Below are 13,893 nucleotides of genomic sequence, written 5' to 3'. Positions count from 1 at the left end.
TTTCTATTTGAGCAATGCTAAGAACATCCTATCCATTCACTTTTACTCTCATTCATCAAGTACATTGAAAATTTTGATAAAATTATTTTGACAGATTAATCTTAATTATTCACCATATAGAAGCAAAAATTCCGCGACAGGATGAGTGAGCATTGGGTTCATAATAATGAAAATCGAATCTACTATGTTATTTTTTAGATACATATGGTGTTTTGGTTGTTAGTGTGAATACTATATATGACTTTTTGAAAATTTAAAATACAAGTATATATATCATTTGATTTTTAAATTTTCAATAACAAAAATATGACGTAAATCTAACAAAAAATAAGGCTTTAAGCTCATAAATTACATGTTTATAATTTTTACTAGCTTCGAGCTTATGAATTTGTGATAAATTTTTGATTTAATAAACTTAATAAATAAATCCTATTTAGTTACTAGATGAATCAATGAGTTATAGCTCGCGATTTTTTCTAGCTTGTAGCTCATGATTTTAGGGTATTATTTTCAGAAGCTTGGAGCTTATGAATTTCAGGAACGCATACTAATTTTAATTTTTTAAAAAATAATAACACGTATAAGATGTTTTCTCCGTATCAACAGTTTTTTGTGGCGTTGGATGAGGCGTTTAAGGCACACCATTTGCCAGATCTGAGCGAGCTCACCAACGCGACTCCTCGCAAGTCGCCACTTCCGTGATCAACGCGCCGCCTCTGCATCTTCATCGTCGACAGCTTGCTCCTTCCGCCGGAGCTCTATTCGAAGTCTCCGGCTCCGGCGCCGATCTCAATCCTTATGCGTACATTTTCTTTTTCCGGTTGGAGTGTGCGGGAATTGGGGTCCTAATCTGGACCGGGCCGTACTTTGTCGGGAAAATTTGATTTTTTTAGAGTGAGAGAGAGGGGGGGACGAGAGTCAGTGGAGATGGGAGAGAAGATTGTGAATTACGGAATCGTAGGGGTTGGATTGATGGGAAGAGAGCACCTCCTGAATCTGTACCATCTCCGGATCCAAAACGTCGCCGTCGTCTGCATCGCCGATCCCCACCTCCCCTCCCAACAACACGCTCTTGATTTAGCCACTTCCTTTAACTGGCCTCTCAAGGTATGTACAGTATCACTCTACTCTACACTCTACTCACTCAATGCTAAATTCCAATACATACTTTCATAACTGCTTCATGGAGGAAGGAAATCTAGCAACAAATCTATAACGGTAAATCATTTTGTGCTCTAATATAGGACTAGGATTATGCTTATGCAAAACAGCAATCCTGTTTGATAAGTATAGTGCTATGAAAGTGTTTGTGAAAATGACAGGAAAACAGGAAAAAGAATGAATGGACGGAAATGGAGTAGGATGATTCTGTTATTCAAGAATAGTTGCAGGGCATATTCGACCCAATTCACAACTGATTCTTAACACTTATGTTTACAAATTGCATACCTCACTACATCTGTCCCTCTCTCTTTATACTTCAACAATTCCTAACTAACTTTACCGCAAACTCACAAAACCAGCTAACAAAACCACTCACAAACCGACTAACATCCAAGTAACTGCCACCACTCCACCAACTATCAACTAACTCTGGGTAGGTGTGTATCATTCCCTCTCCCTTGTTGAGAGCCTTGACCACAAGGCAGAAACTGAGGAAACTTGGCTGGTAGATGAGTATAGGACTCCCAACTAGCCTCTTCCGGGAAGGTGTTAGCCCATTGCACCAATAATTGAGTAGTTGCCTTTCCCCTACGTTTGACCAGGCGTCTATCAAAAATGGCAATAGGTTGTGGAGCCAATAAGCCAGCCTCATTGACAGGAGGCAAGTCAGCTTGGGCCACCACTTGTTGACCCAATTTTCGTTTCAACAAGGACACATGAAAAACTAGGTGGATACGAGAAGAAGATGGTAGGGCCAATTTATAAGCTACCTGTCCAACTTTCTGAATGATCTGGTAAGGACCATAAAAATGAGGAGCGAGCTTGTGATTAACCCTAATCTGCATTGTAGATTGCTTATAGGGTTGAAGTCTCAAATACACCCAATCCCCTACTTGAAACACCCTTTCAGTCCGATGTTTATTAGTGTTCTAAATGGCCGCGTAGGCACTCGGCGGCAGCTCGGAGCCATGATTTCACCCTCGGCGGCTCATTTGGCGGATAGGGAGATTTGGCGGAGCTTGGCGGCTAAGGGAGATTTGGCAGAGCTAGGTGGCCATCTTGGCAGGGCTTGGCGGAGCTTGATTGCCTTAAAAATATTTAAAAATAGTATTTTGGAAAAAAACGCCGAATCGCTCGGCGGCGGGTCGCCGCCCGACTAGCGCTGAGCGCCATTTAGAACACTGATGTTTATCAGCCAATTGTTTCATACGGTTCTGAGCTTGAGAAAGATGCTCTTTTGGTAGCTTCAATGTAGATTCCCTCTCCAACCCCTGTTATGATCGTCACACACACACGCACGATATACGGGTATAAACAGTAAAGAAATTAACACAGAGATATACGTGGTTCCCCAAAACCGGGTACGTCCACGGGAGCGAGAGCGGCTGCTGTTCTTTATTATCACAGTATGCAATACTTGATAAGGAGTTAATTTGGTAGAAGAGTGGTATGTGGTGTTAAACCACCACTCTGCCAAATGAAGGCATTGTGCCCAAGTCTTTGGTCTGTACCCAGCAACACACCTCAAATACACCTCCAAACATCTATTTACTACTAGTTTGGCCATCAATTTGGGGATGGTAAGCTGTGCTCAAAGATAAAGTAGTGCCTTGCAATCTAAACAGCTCTTGCCAAAAAGTGCTTGTAAAAATCACATCTCTAGTAGAAACAATTGAGGCAGGCATGTCATGTAGTTTAAAAACATTATATAAGAAAACTTGAGCCGCATCTGCCGCAGTATATGGATGGGAAAGAGCCATGAAATGAGCATACTTAGAGTGTCTATCTACCACGACAAAAATGACTGATTTGCCATTGGATAGAGGCAAACCTTCAATGAAATCCATAGAGATGTCTGTCCACAGTCTGGTAGGTATTGGTAGAGGTTGCAGCAGACCAGGGCTTGCTACAGTTTTTGTTTTGTTTCTTTGGCAAACATCACATTCACCAACAAACTTGACTGCCATGTAAGTCCGCTCTGTTCACCTCTTATAAGTCCTCTCTGTTCCAGAATGACCACCAACTGGACTGCCATGTAATTCCTGTAGAATCTGAGTTTTGATATTGCCCACAGACCCGACAACTAACTTGCCCTTATAATTCAAAAGGTAATGATGCCAAGAATAACCCTCATGCGAGGTACGGTCATTAGTCAAATCTGTAATAAGAGCTTGCAAATCACGATCAGTACTCCATGATTGCTTGAGGTCCAACAACCAATCAGTTTGGACAACTGATATTGCTGCTGCACTACTAGATGGATCCCACTCGTCTTGTGTCTTGATAAAGCATCAGCTACTTTATTGTCTTGTCCGGCCTTATAAATGATCTCATAATCATAGCCAAGTAGTTTAGTAAGCCACTTTTGTTGCATTGAAGTTGAAATTTTCTGATCCAGTTAGTATTTAAGGCTCAAGTGATCAGTTTTAATAACAAAATATCTTCCCAACAGGTAATGTCCCCATTTATGCACCCCATAGACCACAGCTAGGAGCTCTTTTTTGTAAGTAGACAGGCCCAAATGTTTTGGGTCCAAGGCCTTGCTGATGAAAGCAATTGGATGTCCTTCTTGCATCAAGACTGCTCCTATACCCACACCTGAAGCATCACACTCAATCACAAATTCCTTGGAGTAATTGTGTAATGCCAAAACAGGAGCTGTAGTCATAGCAATTTTAAGCTGTTGAAATGCCTCTTCTGCAGTGTCAGTCCATTCAAAAGCATCTTTTTAAGCAAGGAGGTTAAGGGTTGACAGATCTTTCCATACCCCTGCACAAATCTCTTTTAGTACCCAGTGAGGCCCAAGAATCCTCTCAAGGATTTGACATTATTAGGCCTAGGCCACTTCCTCATGCCATCTAGTTTCACTGGATCTGCTGAAACACCTTCATCTGATATGATATGCCCTAGGTACTCCATACCCCTTTGCCCAAAAGCACATTTAGATTTATTGACAAAGAGCTGATTAGATCTAAGAATCTCCAAAGTTTTGTATAAGTGCTCCAAATGATCAGACCATGAATGACTGTATATTAGGATATCATCAAAGAAAACTAGGATAAACTTCCTCAAAAAAGGTTTGAAGATGCTGTTCATCAGTCCTTGAAAAGTTGATGGGGCATTTGTCAATCCAAAAGGCATCACAAGAAATTCATAATGGCCCTCATGGGTACGAAAAGCATTCTTTTCAATGTCACTTGGGAAAACCCTTATTTGGTGGTAGCCAGCTCTAAGGAGTAAGGTCCAGTTTGGAGAAAACCTTAGCTCCATGCAATTCATCTAACAACTCATCAATTATTGGTATTGGAAACTTGTCTTTGATGGTCAATTTATTCAGCTCTCTATAATCAACACACATATGCCAAGTGCTGTCTTTTTTTTTGACCAACAACACTGGTGATGAAAAGGGACTTACACTTGGTCTAATAATTCCAGATTGCAGCATTTCCTTCACCAATTTTTCAATTTCATTCTTCTGTATATATGGATACCTATATGATTTGACATGCACAGGTTCACTTCCACCTTTTAGGGGAATTTTGTGGTCAGGATTTCTTTGAGGTGGCAAGGTTTTAGGTTCCTCAAATATATCACAAAATTCTTGCAAAATAACCTTGATATCAGAGTGTACCTGATTGTTCTCCTACACAGCATCCATACTACACATATAGGCTAAGAATCCTTGCTTTGTACTTCGCACAGTCTTTCCAAACTGCTTGGAGTTCACTTGTTCAACCTTCAACTGAGTTTCTCCTTTCAAGTCCACTGGTTTCCCTTGCAAGTGGAATTGCATACTCAAATTCCTGAAATCCCATAGAATTGGTCCCAGAGTTGATAACCACTGAAGACCTGACACCATGTCACATCCTCCCAAGGATAACAGCCTGACCTCAGCAGAAAACATAATCCCTTGCTTTCCCATGACAGGTTTTTACAAACTGCCTTACTACAGAGCCTTGTACCATCTGCCACTGCCAAAGGTAGGTCTGGTGTGGCCTCAATAGGAAAACCTGAATGAGAACTCTCAATCTATAGGGCCGTGTTGTTACTCCAGTTTATTTTTTAAAATTTTTTTCTTGAATGACTTGATATAGAGAAAATCACAAAACAATGGCCCAAGCCCCCAACAACCAATAGCTCGTAAGATCACCACAACCCAAAAAAAAAACTCCCTGATACGAACTTTCTTGTAATACAAAAACCAAAATGGAACAAACCGAAAAGTACCCACTTCGAGGGGGTGGACCTCCTATTATTCTGAGGAGAATCTGGCCTCCTATTATTCACCAATAGAAGAGCTTTCACAGCATTCATCACACCCTTTCATGCAACCAACAGCTCCTAAGATCACCACAACCAAATGAAACTACCTGGTACGAACCTTTTTGTAACACAAAAACGAAAAAAGAACAAACAGGGAATATACCCATTTCGAGGGGGTTGACCTGCAATTATTCTGAGGAGAGTTTGACCTCCTGTTCATCAACAATATATAAGAGCTTTCAACATTCATCACACCCTTTCATTCATCTGATATGGTATATACAAGGAGCAACTGCAACCCACTAAATCCATCTTTCTATAAAGTAAGGGAAGAACTACTATCAAATCCCTCTGTTCTACAACCAACTATTTATGATAAATAAAATGAAATAGAAAATAGATACACGTATCAATACCTAGCCGTCCACGGAAGAAAATAAATTAGGAAAGGACTCCCGAGGATCTTTCAAGTAAAAGAAACACATTGTTGGGCTTGTGAAGCCTGATGTGACAAAAGTATTAGGGTTAAAAATCCGTGTCTTGTGTTCTTTGTTTATTTTCTTGATTGTTCTTCATGCATTGAGTGTGTTTGTTAGTTTGGTCGATTTCCCAACACACATTACACAGGAAACAAACAACCAACCAAAGTAAATGATCAACTACTTCTTCATCAACCTCTGTGGAAGTCTCCATGTAGCACAAATCCCTATATTCAAGTCATTTTCTTGAATGGAACCCCAAGAAATTAGCTTGGTTTTGATAAGCTCCAGCTTTTAGCCACTCATAGCCTATTCCATTGGATGAGGGACGGATAAACCTGGACAATTGCCCTACCCACATTTAATTTTTTTTAAAATATACTCCAAAATTTTTGAAACTGTATTCGCTCACTCAGTGTCATTTTAAAAATTTTAACACCCACCTACCCAAGATTTTTTCCAAGAACTTAATGATTGCCCTCCAAGAATTTTTTACAAAATAATTTGCCCTACCATATTGTGTTACGTTTACCAATTCTACTATTTTGAGGTACATTATTCTGCATTTTGATATGGTTGTAGATGAACAAGATTGCATGTAGCTATAATTTTATGTGGCCGTACAGTATAATTGTGAAATATGATCGAAAATATTTATGATAATCTTTTTGGTGGGGTAATTTGTATCGAAAAAAATGGATATTGCCTTCGATACATTACATTTTTTTTCATATCCACCCACCCCGTGTTGAAATCCTGTGTCCATGCTTGACCTATCCATTTCTTCTGAAAAATCCTAGCATTTCTTTCCCCGCACAATGCATAAATGGTAGCAACAAGAGTCAGCTCGTAGTTGTAGATGCTCACACATAGGCTCTTCCCATTACTAAACTTTACTGCCCATTCTACCTTAGCAGCTAACCAACCCCATAGGATTCCTAAGTACCCGGTTCAAAATCAGAGCTCTTTTTTTGATAACTTAGGGGTTCCGGGCCAGGTTACACCTACCTCGACTTATCCTTGAGGGACCAATCTTGCCGTCCACTAGCAGGAGGCCGATTAAAGCCGGGGCAAATCCCCATATGGACTGAGAGTTAATAGCACTTGGGGGGGTTTCAAACTTGAGACCTATGAGGGAGCAAACCCCTAAGTCCCAGGCGTTGAACATCAACTTGCTTCCCTACATATTGTGAATATGAATTGTGCTAACTAATGGACGCTTCATCCTCTTATTAATGATGTGACTATCATTCCAATGAACAAAGTTGTGTTACTTTCGCCGTACATATGATTTCTATGTGGTTGTTATGACTGAGGTAGTGAGATGAGTAACTTTGTGTTGCAAATTTACAACTGGATCTTTGTTGGTACTTTGCCCATCCTATTTAGAACATATAAAATGGGGGTTAGAACTGTTACTGTGTATTGATATACTTCAAAGGTCATTATATGTGTGATAAGAATCATAGTTTTGGGCTAATGTAAAGATCCAGTTGCTATTGATAGAATCGAAACACTTTTTGGTGTTGAATATCAGATACGTGTGGTGAAATATGGTTGTTTTGATGGGATAAATTGTAGAACAGCTCGGTATACATTGTTGGTTAATCAGATCTCTGGCTCTATTTGTAGGAATTCCAGGGTAATGTCTTGTTATTTGTGTTCATGTACTTGTTATTGTGGCCCTTGTTCCGTGTGTGTTTGTACACCAAGTTCAGTCTTTTCACCTTTCCAAGTGCGAGGCGCAGTGCGACACGTCAGTTTAAGCTTTTAGGCAATCGGTGATCTGACAGAAATCACTGTGCCACCTTATGTCTGAGACCGGACCTTGTCTTTGTCCTTTGAATGTATCTATTCCATGCACTGGCTAATTTTGATACAGTTTTAACAGAAATTTATTGAAGCAACATGCTAATAGAAATCTCTTTTAGTGGAACATGTTTTTATGACAAAATGAAGTCTTTTATGAGGGTTTTGTCGTAAAGGTTTTCTCAGGGCATCAGGAGCTGCTGGACAGTGGTATGTGTGACGTGGTGGTGGTTTCAACTCCAAACATGACTCATTACGAAATCCTAATGGACATCATTAACCACCCAAAACCTCATCATGTACTAGTTGAGAAGCCTCTTTGCACTACAGTCATGGACTGCAGGAAGGTTAGTACCGCAATGTGTTGGCTAGACTTGTTTACATTATGTAGTCGCTTCATTTTAACGAACTAGAGAAGTACTTAACGGTGAACACAATTTCTACTCATCTGAAGTATTAGATGGTGCCTAAGAGATTGATGCATTACAACGAAGTCCAAAGTCGAGTTTTCTTTAGGAGTTAAACCCCTTCCCCCTCCCCGTTTCAAAATTTGGAGAGTAAGTTGAGTTTTCTTTTGGAGTTAAACCCCTTCCCTCTCCCCGTTTCAAAATTTGGACAGTTTGTGTAATTATGATGGCAATCACATTCAAAGAGGGAGTCTGCTTAACTGAGTTGTAGTTTGTATCAAGTTTCAGTTCAATGAAAACTAAATCTTCAAGAGTATGCACATGACAAATGCATTAAAAGCAGTGAAGTAGGACATTGTCTGCAACCAACAATTGGATTCTTGAAGTTTCTAGTTTCATGTTTTTGAGTTTAGGTAATAGAGGCTGCTAGAAAGAGACCGGAGATGCTGGTGCAAGTTGGGCTAGAGTACAGATACATGCCACCTGTTGCTAAACTGATAGAAATAGTTAAGGGTGGAGCACTAGGACAAATCAAGATGGTGGCCATCCGGGAACACAGGTTTCCTTTTCTGGTTAAGGTAACAGTCTAACAGATGCTACTTGGTTTCTAGTTTGCCATTTGCCATTCTGCCTGTCGTTTTATTGACTCAAGTTTGTTGTAGGTCAACAATTGGAATCGGTTCAACTGTAACTCTGGAGGAACTCTGGTAGAGAAATGCTGCCACTTCTTTGATCTGATGAGGTTGTTTGCCGGTGCAAATCCTGTCCGTGTGATGGCCTCCGGAGGTGTTGATGTCAATCACAAAGATGAAATTTATGATGGCAAAGTGAGTCCCCTATTATAAGAGAATGAAGCAAAACTAAAAAGAAAACCATATAGTAGGTAAAAGTGCACGCGAACATGGACATGTGGCATTATCTTAGCAAGTAATTTGCGCTGGCTCCTAGCAAGCTAGGACGTATTAGGATGTCATTACTAGATAAAAACATGTCCACCTTTCATTGGTATTCCATGGAGTTCATATTGTAGAGTAAAACAAGTAAAATGAGGCACTGAAATGCAAAACACGTATAAAATCAAGTCACTTACCTCGATTCTCGGGATTACCCGAACCTCCTATGACACATAAGCAATGGGAACATGATTAGATGATGTTAACTAAGGTTTTACATGTTTAAAATAAGGTCCTAGAAGTGTGTGCGATCAAACAATTTTTGGAAAATTCCTAATTGAGCTTCAATCTAATCAAGCAAATTTTTTCCTTGAGTTCCTTCTTCTTCTTCTTCTCTCTACCGTCTCTCTCTCTCTCTCTCTCTCTCTCTCAACGTTAGAGATAGGAATAAGGAAAAAGAACAACGTAGAAGTACTCTACTATTTTGTTTCTATTAGGCCACTACGAAAATTATCATGTGTAGGTATGTCCATGGCTTGTCATTTGCTCCTACCTCAACTAACAAGTAAGGTTAAGCCAATAATCATGTAATTAAACGAAACACAACACAACCAACTTTTGAACGTAATTAGGGCCAATGGTGTTACACGAACAATGAATAAGAGGGTCTTGTTCAGAAGCCTCCAAAAGCCTAGCTCTGATGTCAAGTTAAAGCATCCAACTTTGGCAATGAATGGAGAGGCAGCCTTTACTCGTATACTAGTCTTTGAGGCTATAATTAACCAATGTGGGTGAATTAAACTACGACAGTGGTCTAATCATGATGAAGCAATTGGGAAGGAATATTCCACTCAAGAGATTTTAACGGTCTTACTATGATGTTAGTTAGAACTAATTTACAGAATATAGCCATATAGGGTGTTTACATCAGCTCATTTATCTGTTCAAGCATGTGGAAGATCCAATACTGGTCCCAAATAACTGTCAAGGAAAAACTTTGGCCTTATTCGTTTCACATTTTATTTTTGTTTTATAATCATTACCCTATTTCTCTTTCCAATCATTACCCTATTTCTCTAATTATTACTTTGCCATCTCCCTCTATCTCTCTCTACTCATTACTCATCTCTCTAATCATTACCCTATTTCTCTCTCCACCCACTATTAAACTAAAATATCAAAAAATGCAAAACGAACACAGCCTTTGTTTTTAGATCCACCACAAATGCTAAGCTTGATGTTTTAAGAGCTTAAATATTGTGTTTAGACTATTGACATTTTATTTGAGGTATTTATTGTAGTCAAAACTTACTACTGCTTAGTGGCGGAGGGAAGGTAGGCCAGTAGGGGCCCGAGTCCCCACTAAGGAGATATTCAAAGCTTCAACAACTATAGAGGTATTAAATTGATGAGTCGTATGATGAAGTTGTGGGAAAGAGTGATTGAGCATCGCTTGAGGATGGTGACTACGGTGTCAGAGAAACAGTTTGGGTTCATGCCTGGAAGATCAACTATGAAAGCTATCTACCTATTAAGGAAAATGGTAGAAAAACACAGAGCAAAGAAGAAGGATCTCCATATGGTTTTCATAGACTTAGAAAAGGCTTATGATAGGGTGCCTAGAGACATGATATGGTGGGTTCTGGAGAGAAAGGGAGTGACCAAAGGATATATCGAGGTGATTAGAGACATGTATGAAGGTGCCGTCACTACCATTCGATCACCAGTAGAGAAAATGAGTGAATTTTCAATCACTGTAGGATTGCATCAAGGGTCAGCCTTGAGCCCGTACCTCTTTGTCTTAGTTATGGATGAATTGACTAGACAATTTCAAGAGAATATCCCATGGTGTATGATGTTTGCAGATGACATTGTCCTCATAGATGAAACCGCTAGAGGTGTTAATACGAAACTAGAAATTTGGAAGGAAACATTAGAGTCAAAGGGTTTTCGGATAAGTAGGAGTAAAACTGAGTACATGGTGTGCAAGTTTAGTGGCACCAACAGTGCGCACGAAGAAAAAGAGTGATGATCCAAGACTAGGAGATACCTAAGAGTGATCATTTTAGGTACTTAGGCTCAATTATTAGTAGAGATGGAGAGATTGCCGATAATGTGGCCCATAGGATCCAAGTGGGGTGGCTCAAGTGGAGGAGCGCCACTGATGTACTGTGTGACAAGAGAGTACCCATAAAATTGAAGGAAAAATTCTATGAAACTGCCATCAGACCAACGATGCTTTACGGAACAGAATGTTGGCCTATTAAAAAACAACAGGTGAACAAGATGAGTGTAGCGGAAATGAGAATGTTGAGATGGATGTGTGGTAAGACTAGACGAGACAAGATTAGAAATGAAACGGTTCGTGAGATGGTAGGTGTAGCACCCATAGAAGAGAAGTTGAGAGAAAATAGGCTAAGATGGTTTGGGCATGTCTATCGTAAATCAGGAGATGCAGTAGTTAAGAGAGCGGATAGAATAGCTTTGGGTAGCAATGTTGCGGGGAGGGATAGACCTAAATTGACATTAGATGCTGTGGTGCGCAATGATATGTGTATAGTAGGTTTGTGTGAACAAGTGGCTCTTGATAGAGCTCAATGGAGGAAAATGATTCATGCAGCCGACCCCTAGTGATTGGGACATAAGGCTCGGTTTGGTTTGGTTTATTTAAATTTCGTATTTTGCGTTATAATTATCTTTCACAAATTGTTGTCTTTTTGATCATTCTAATATAATTTGTATATCATTTCATTCTTTAGTATTAGAATGATTTCACCACACTAACGAACTAAGATGTCCAATGCCAAAATAGCCACCACTTAATATTTGAAACTCTGTAGTGAAAAACGTTGAAATTTCAAAAGTGGCCGAACTACGGGCTATATGCATTATACTAAAGCAATTATTTAGAATTTTGACAGTAGTTTTGGTTCCTTCTCTCGGTCGATAGGACCCATAATGCAATTCGAATTTGGAGATTTAGGAATAAAATTTGAAAAAAGATTCTTTCTAATTGGAGCAAGATTGCTAAACGAGTGTTTGAATTTCTCTTATACTTGATTTGCTAAGACAATTCAACCAATTGGTGTATTCTTTCCAATCCTCCCCTGCCCATGCTTCCAATTATTGGTGACTTGATTGGGTTATTTTATTGTTGTTGTATGGAAATTACTTTCTTAATAAATGTGTCAAACTTTGTTTATTTTTTTTAGCACAAATCTTTTTTATTTATTTAATGTTTCTAACATTGCTTATCCCGATTTTTTTGGTTGAAATGTGTCTAAAAGGCCCCCCACTAATACTGATTTTTGGCTCTGTCATTGCTGGTACTGCTACCTTTTCAATGCATCAGTTTAATTAAAGTTGTTTAGATTTTGCTTACACTAAAGCTAGTGTTAGTAATTGTTTAGCTTTTAATCCCCTAATTCATTCTTCTCTATTTTCCATTGGCTGGCTACAGGTGCCTGACATAATTGACAATGCATATGTAATTGTCGAATTTGAGAATGGTTCTCGAGGCATGCTCGATCTTTGTATGTTTGCTGAAGGGAGTAAAAATGAGCAAGAAATATCAGTTGTTGGCGACATAGGAAAGGTCATCTCTCTCTCTCTCTCTCTCTCTCTCTCTCTCTCTCTCTCTCTCTCAGCTATGCATGCATCCTAGTCAGATATGGTGTGAAATTGTTTTACGTGGAAGTTGTTACATTATATGCAACACAAACCCAAAATACAAAGAAATGCGACGTGTAGATCCTATTAATGCCACAATTTTGTCTAACACATTAATGCCAATTGATATTAGCTGTTGCTGCACATTCTGCATGATTTGGATATTGGGGGTAGTCTTGATTTGAATTTTATGTTGCTTAACAGGGGGAGGCCTTTGTTCCAGAGAGCATTGTGCATTTAGGAAACCGGCTAGAGGGAAGAGAAGGTGTCAAAACTGTAAAAGCTGAGGATGACCGAATTAAGTGGGTTCTACTACTTTCCATCATTCAACCGTGAATTAAAAACTTTTGGTTATGCAAGTTATCTTTGTCCCTGTACCCCCTAACATGATAGCCCAATAATTTGCTTATTAGATACGAGGGGCTGCATCATGGTTCTAGCTATTTGGAGCACCTCAACTTTTTGTCCGCAATTAGAGCTCAAGGTGTACAAGCTCCTACCGTGGATCTACATGATGGTTTGATTTCGGTTGCTATTGGAGTCGCAGCACAAGTCTCAATAGAGCTGGGCCGATTTGTTACAATGGAGGAAGTGATGAATGATAACTAATTCGCGCGTCTTCTAACTCATATCTTCGTGGGTGGTTGTGCTTGCTTTTCCTCTTTTGTTGTACACCAAAGAATAAAGGGAATAATGTGAAATAGTTTTTCTTCTTCCGTGGGAGGTATGACAACCTATGTGAATGACTGGGAGGTTTGACAACCTATGTGCATGTCTAAGTCTGTACATTTAGTTTTCAGGATGAAATTGATTGTGTTTGCAGCCTCAAAGCGGCATGAACTCATTTTTACTAATTGTGGGCATGATAGTATTATAATTCATTTATTCTAATTATGTGCATGATATTGTTAGAATTCATGGCCGAATGTCTGATATATACTAATTGTGTTTCTTGGCATGTGGCATGTTCATATGCATGTTGTAAAGTTCTAATTTTCCCTTTTTTTTTTTTATTGACTTGAAGGCATTCCTTTCAGAAGGTTCGTACCCTTTTCCGTATGCTTGGAGAGAGGTACTGTGGTGGTTAGAGCATTTACAGTGTGACAGGATGGTAAAGTTGTCGAATTTTAGGGTATAGGATTCTTAGTTTCTCCGTTAGTATACATTTTCAATTGTGCTCACGTCACTAGAGCACCTATAAGATAGGCT

At 39.4% G+C, this 13,893-nt stretch overlaps 1 protein-coding gene across 1 annotated transcript; it reads left to right on the top strand.

Annotated features, from left to right (window-relative positions):
- The first annotated feature begins 600 nt into the window (after positions 1-600).
- Positions 601-13,575, top strand: LOC131301776 (uncharacterized). The gene is made up of 7 exons (XM_058328191.1): positions 601-1,107; positions 7,892-8,062; positions 8,536-8,700; positions 8,785-8,949; positions 12,476-12,610; positions 12,889-12,986; positions 13,098-13,575. The coding sequence occupies exons 1-7, from the start codon at positions 928-930 to the stop codon at positions 13,291-13,293; spliced, it is 1,110 nt and encodes a 369-aa protein (XP_058184174.1). The 5' UTR covers positions 601-927; the 3' UTR covers positions 13,294-13,575.
- Positions 13,576-13,893: the final 318 nt, after the last annotated feature.

This window comes from Rhododendron vialii, chromosome 9a (assembly GCF_030253575.1).
Source record: "Rhododendron vialii isolate Sample 1 chromosome 9a, ASM3025357v1".
In the NCBI taxonomy this organism is placed as follows: Eukaryota; Viridiplantae; Streptophyta; class Magnoliopsida; order Ericales; family Ericaceae; genus Rhododendron; species Rhododendron vialii.
This window is presented reverse-complemented; position numbering and strand designations above follow the sequence as displayed.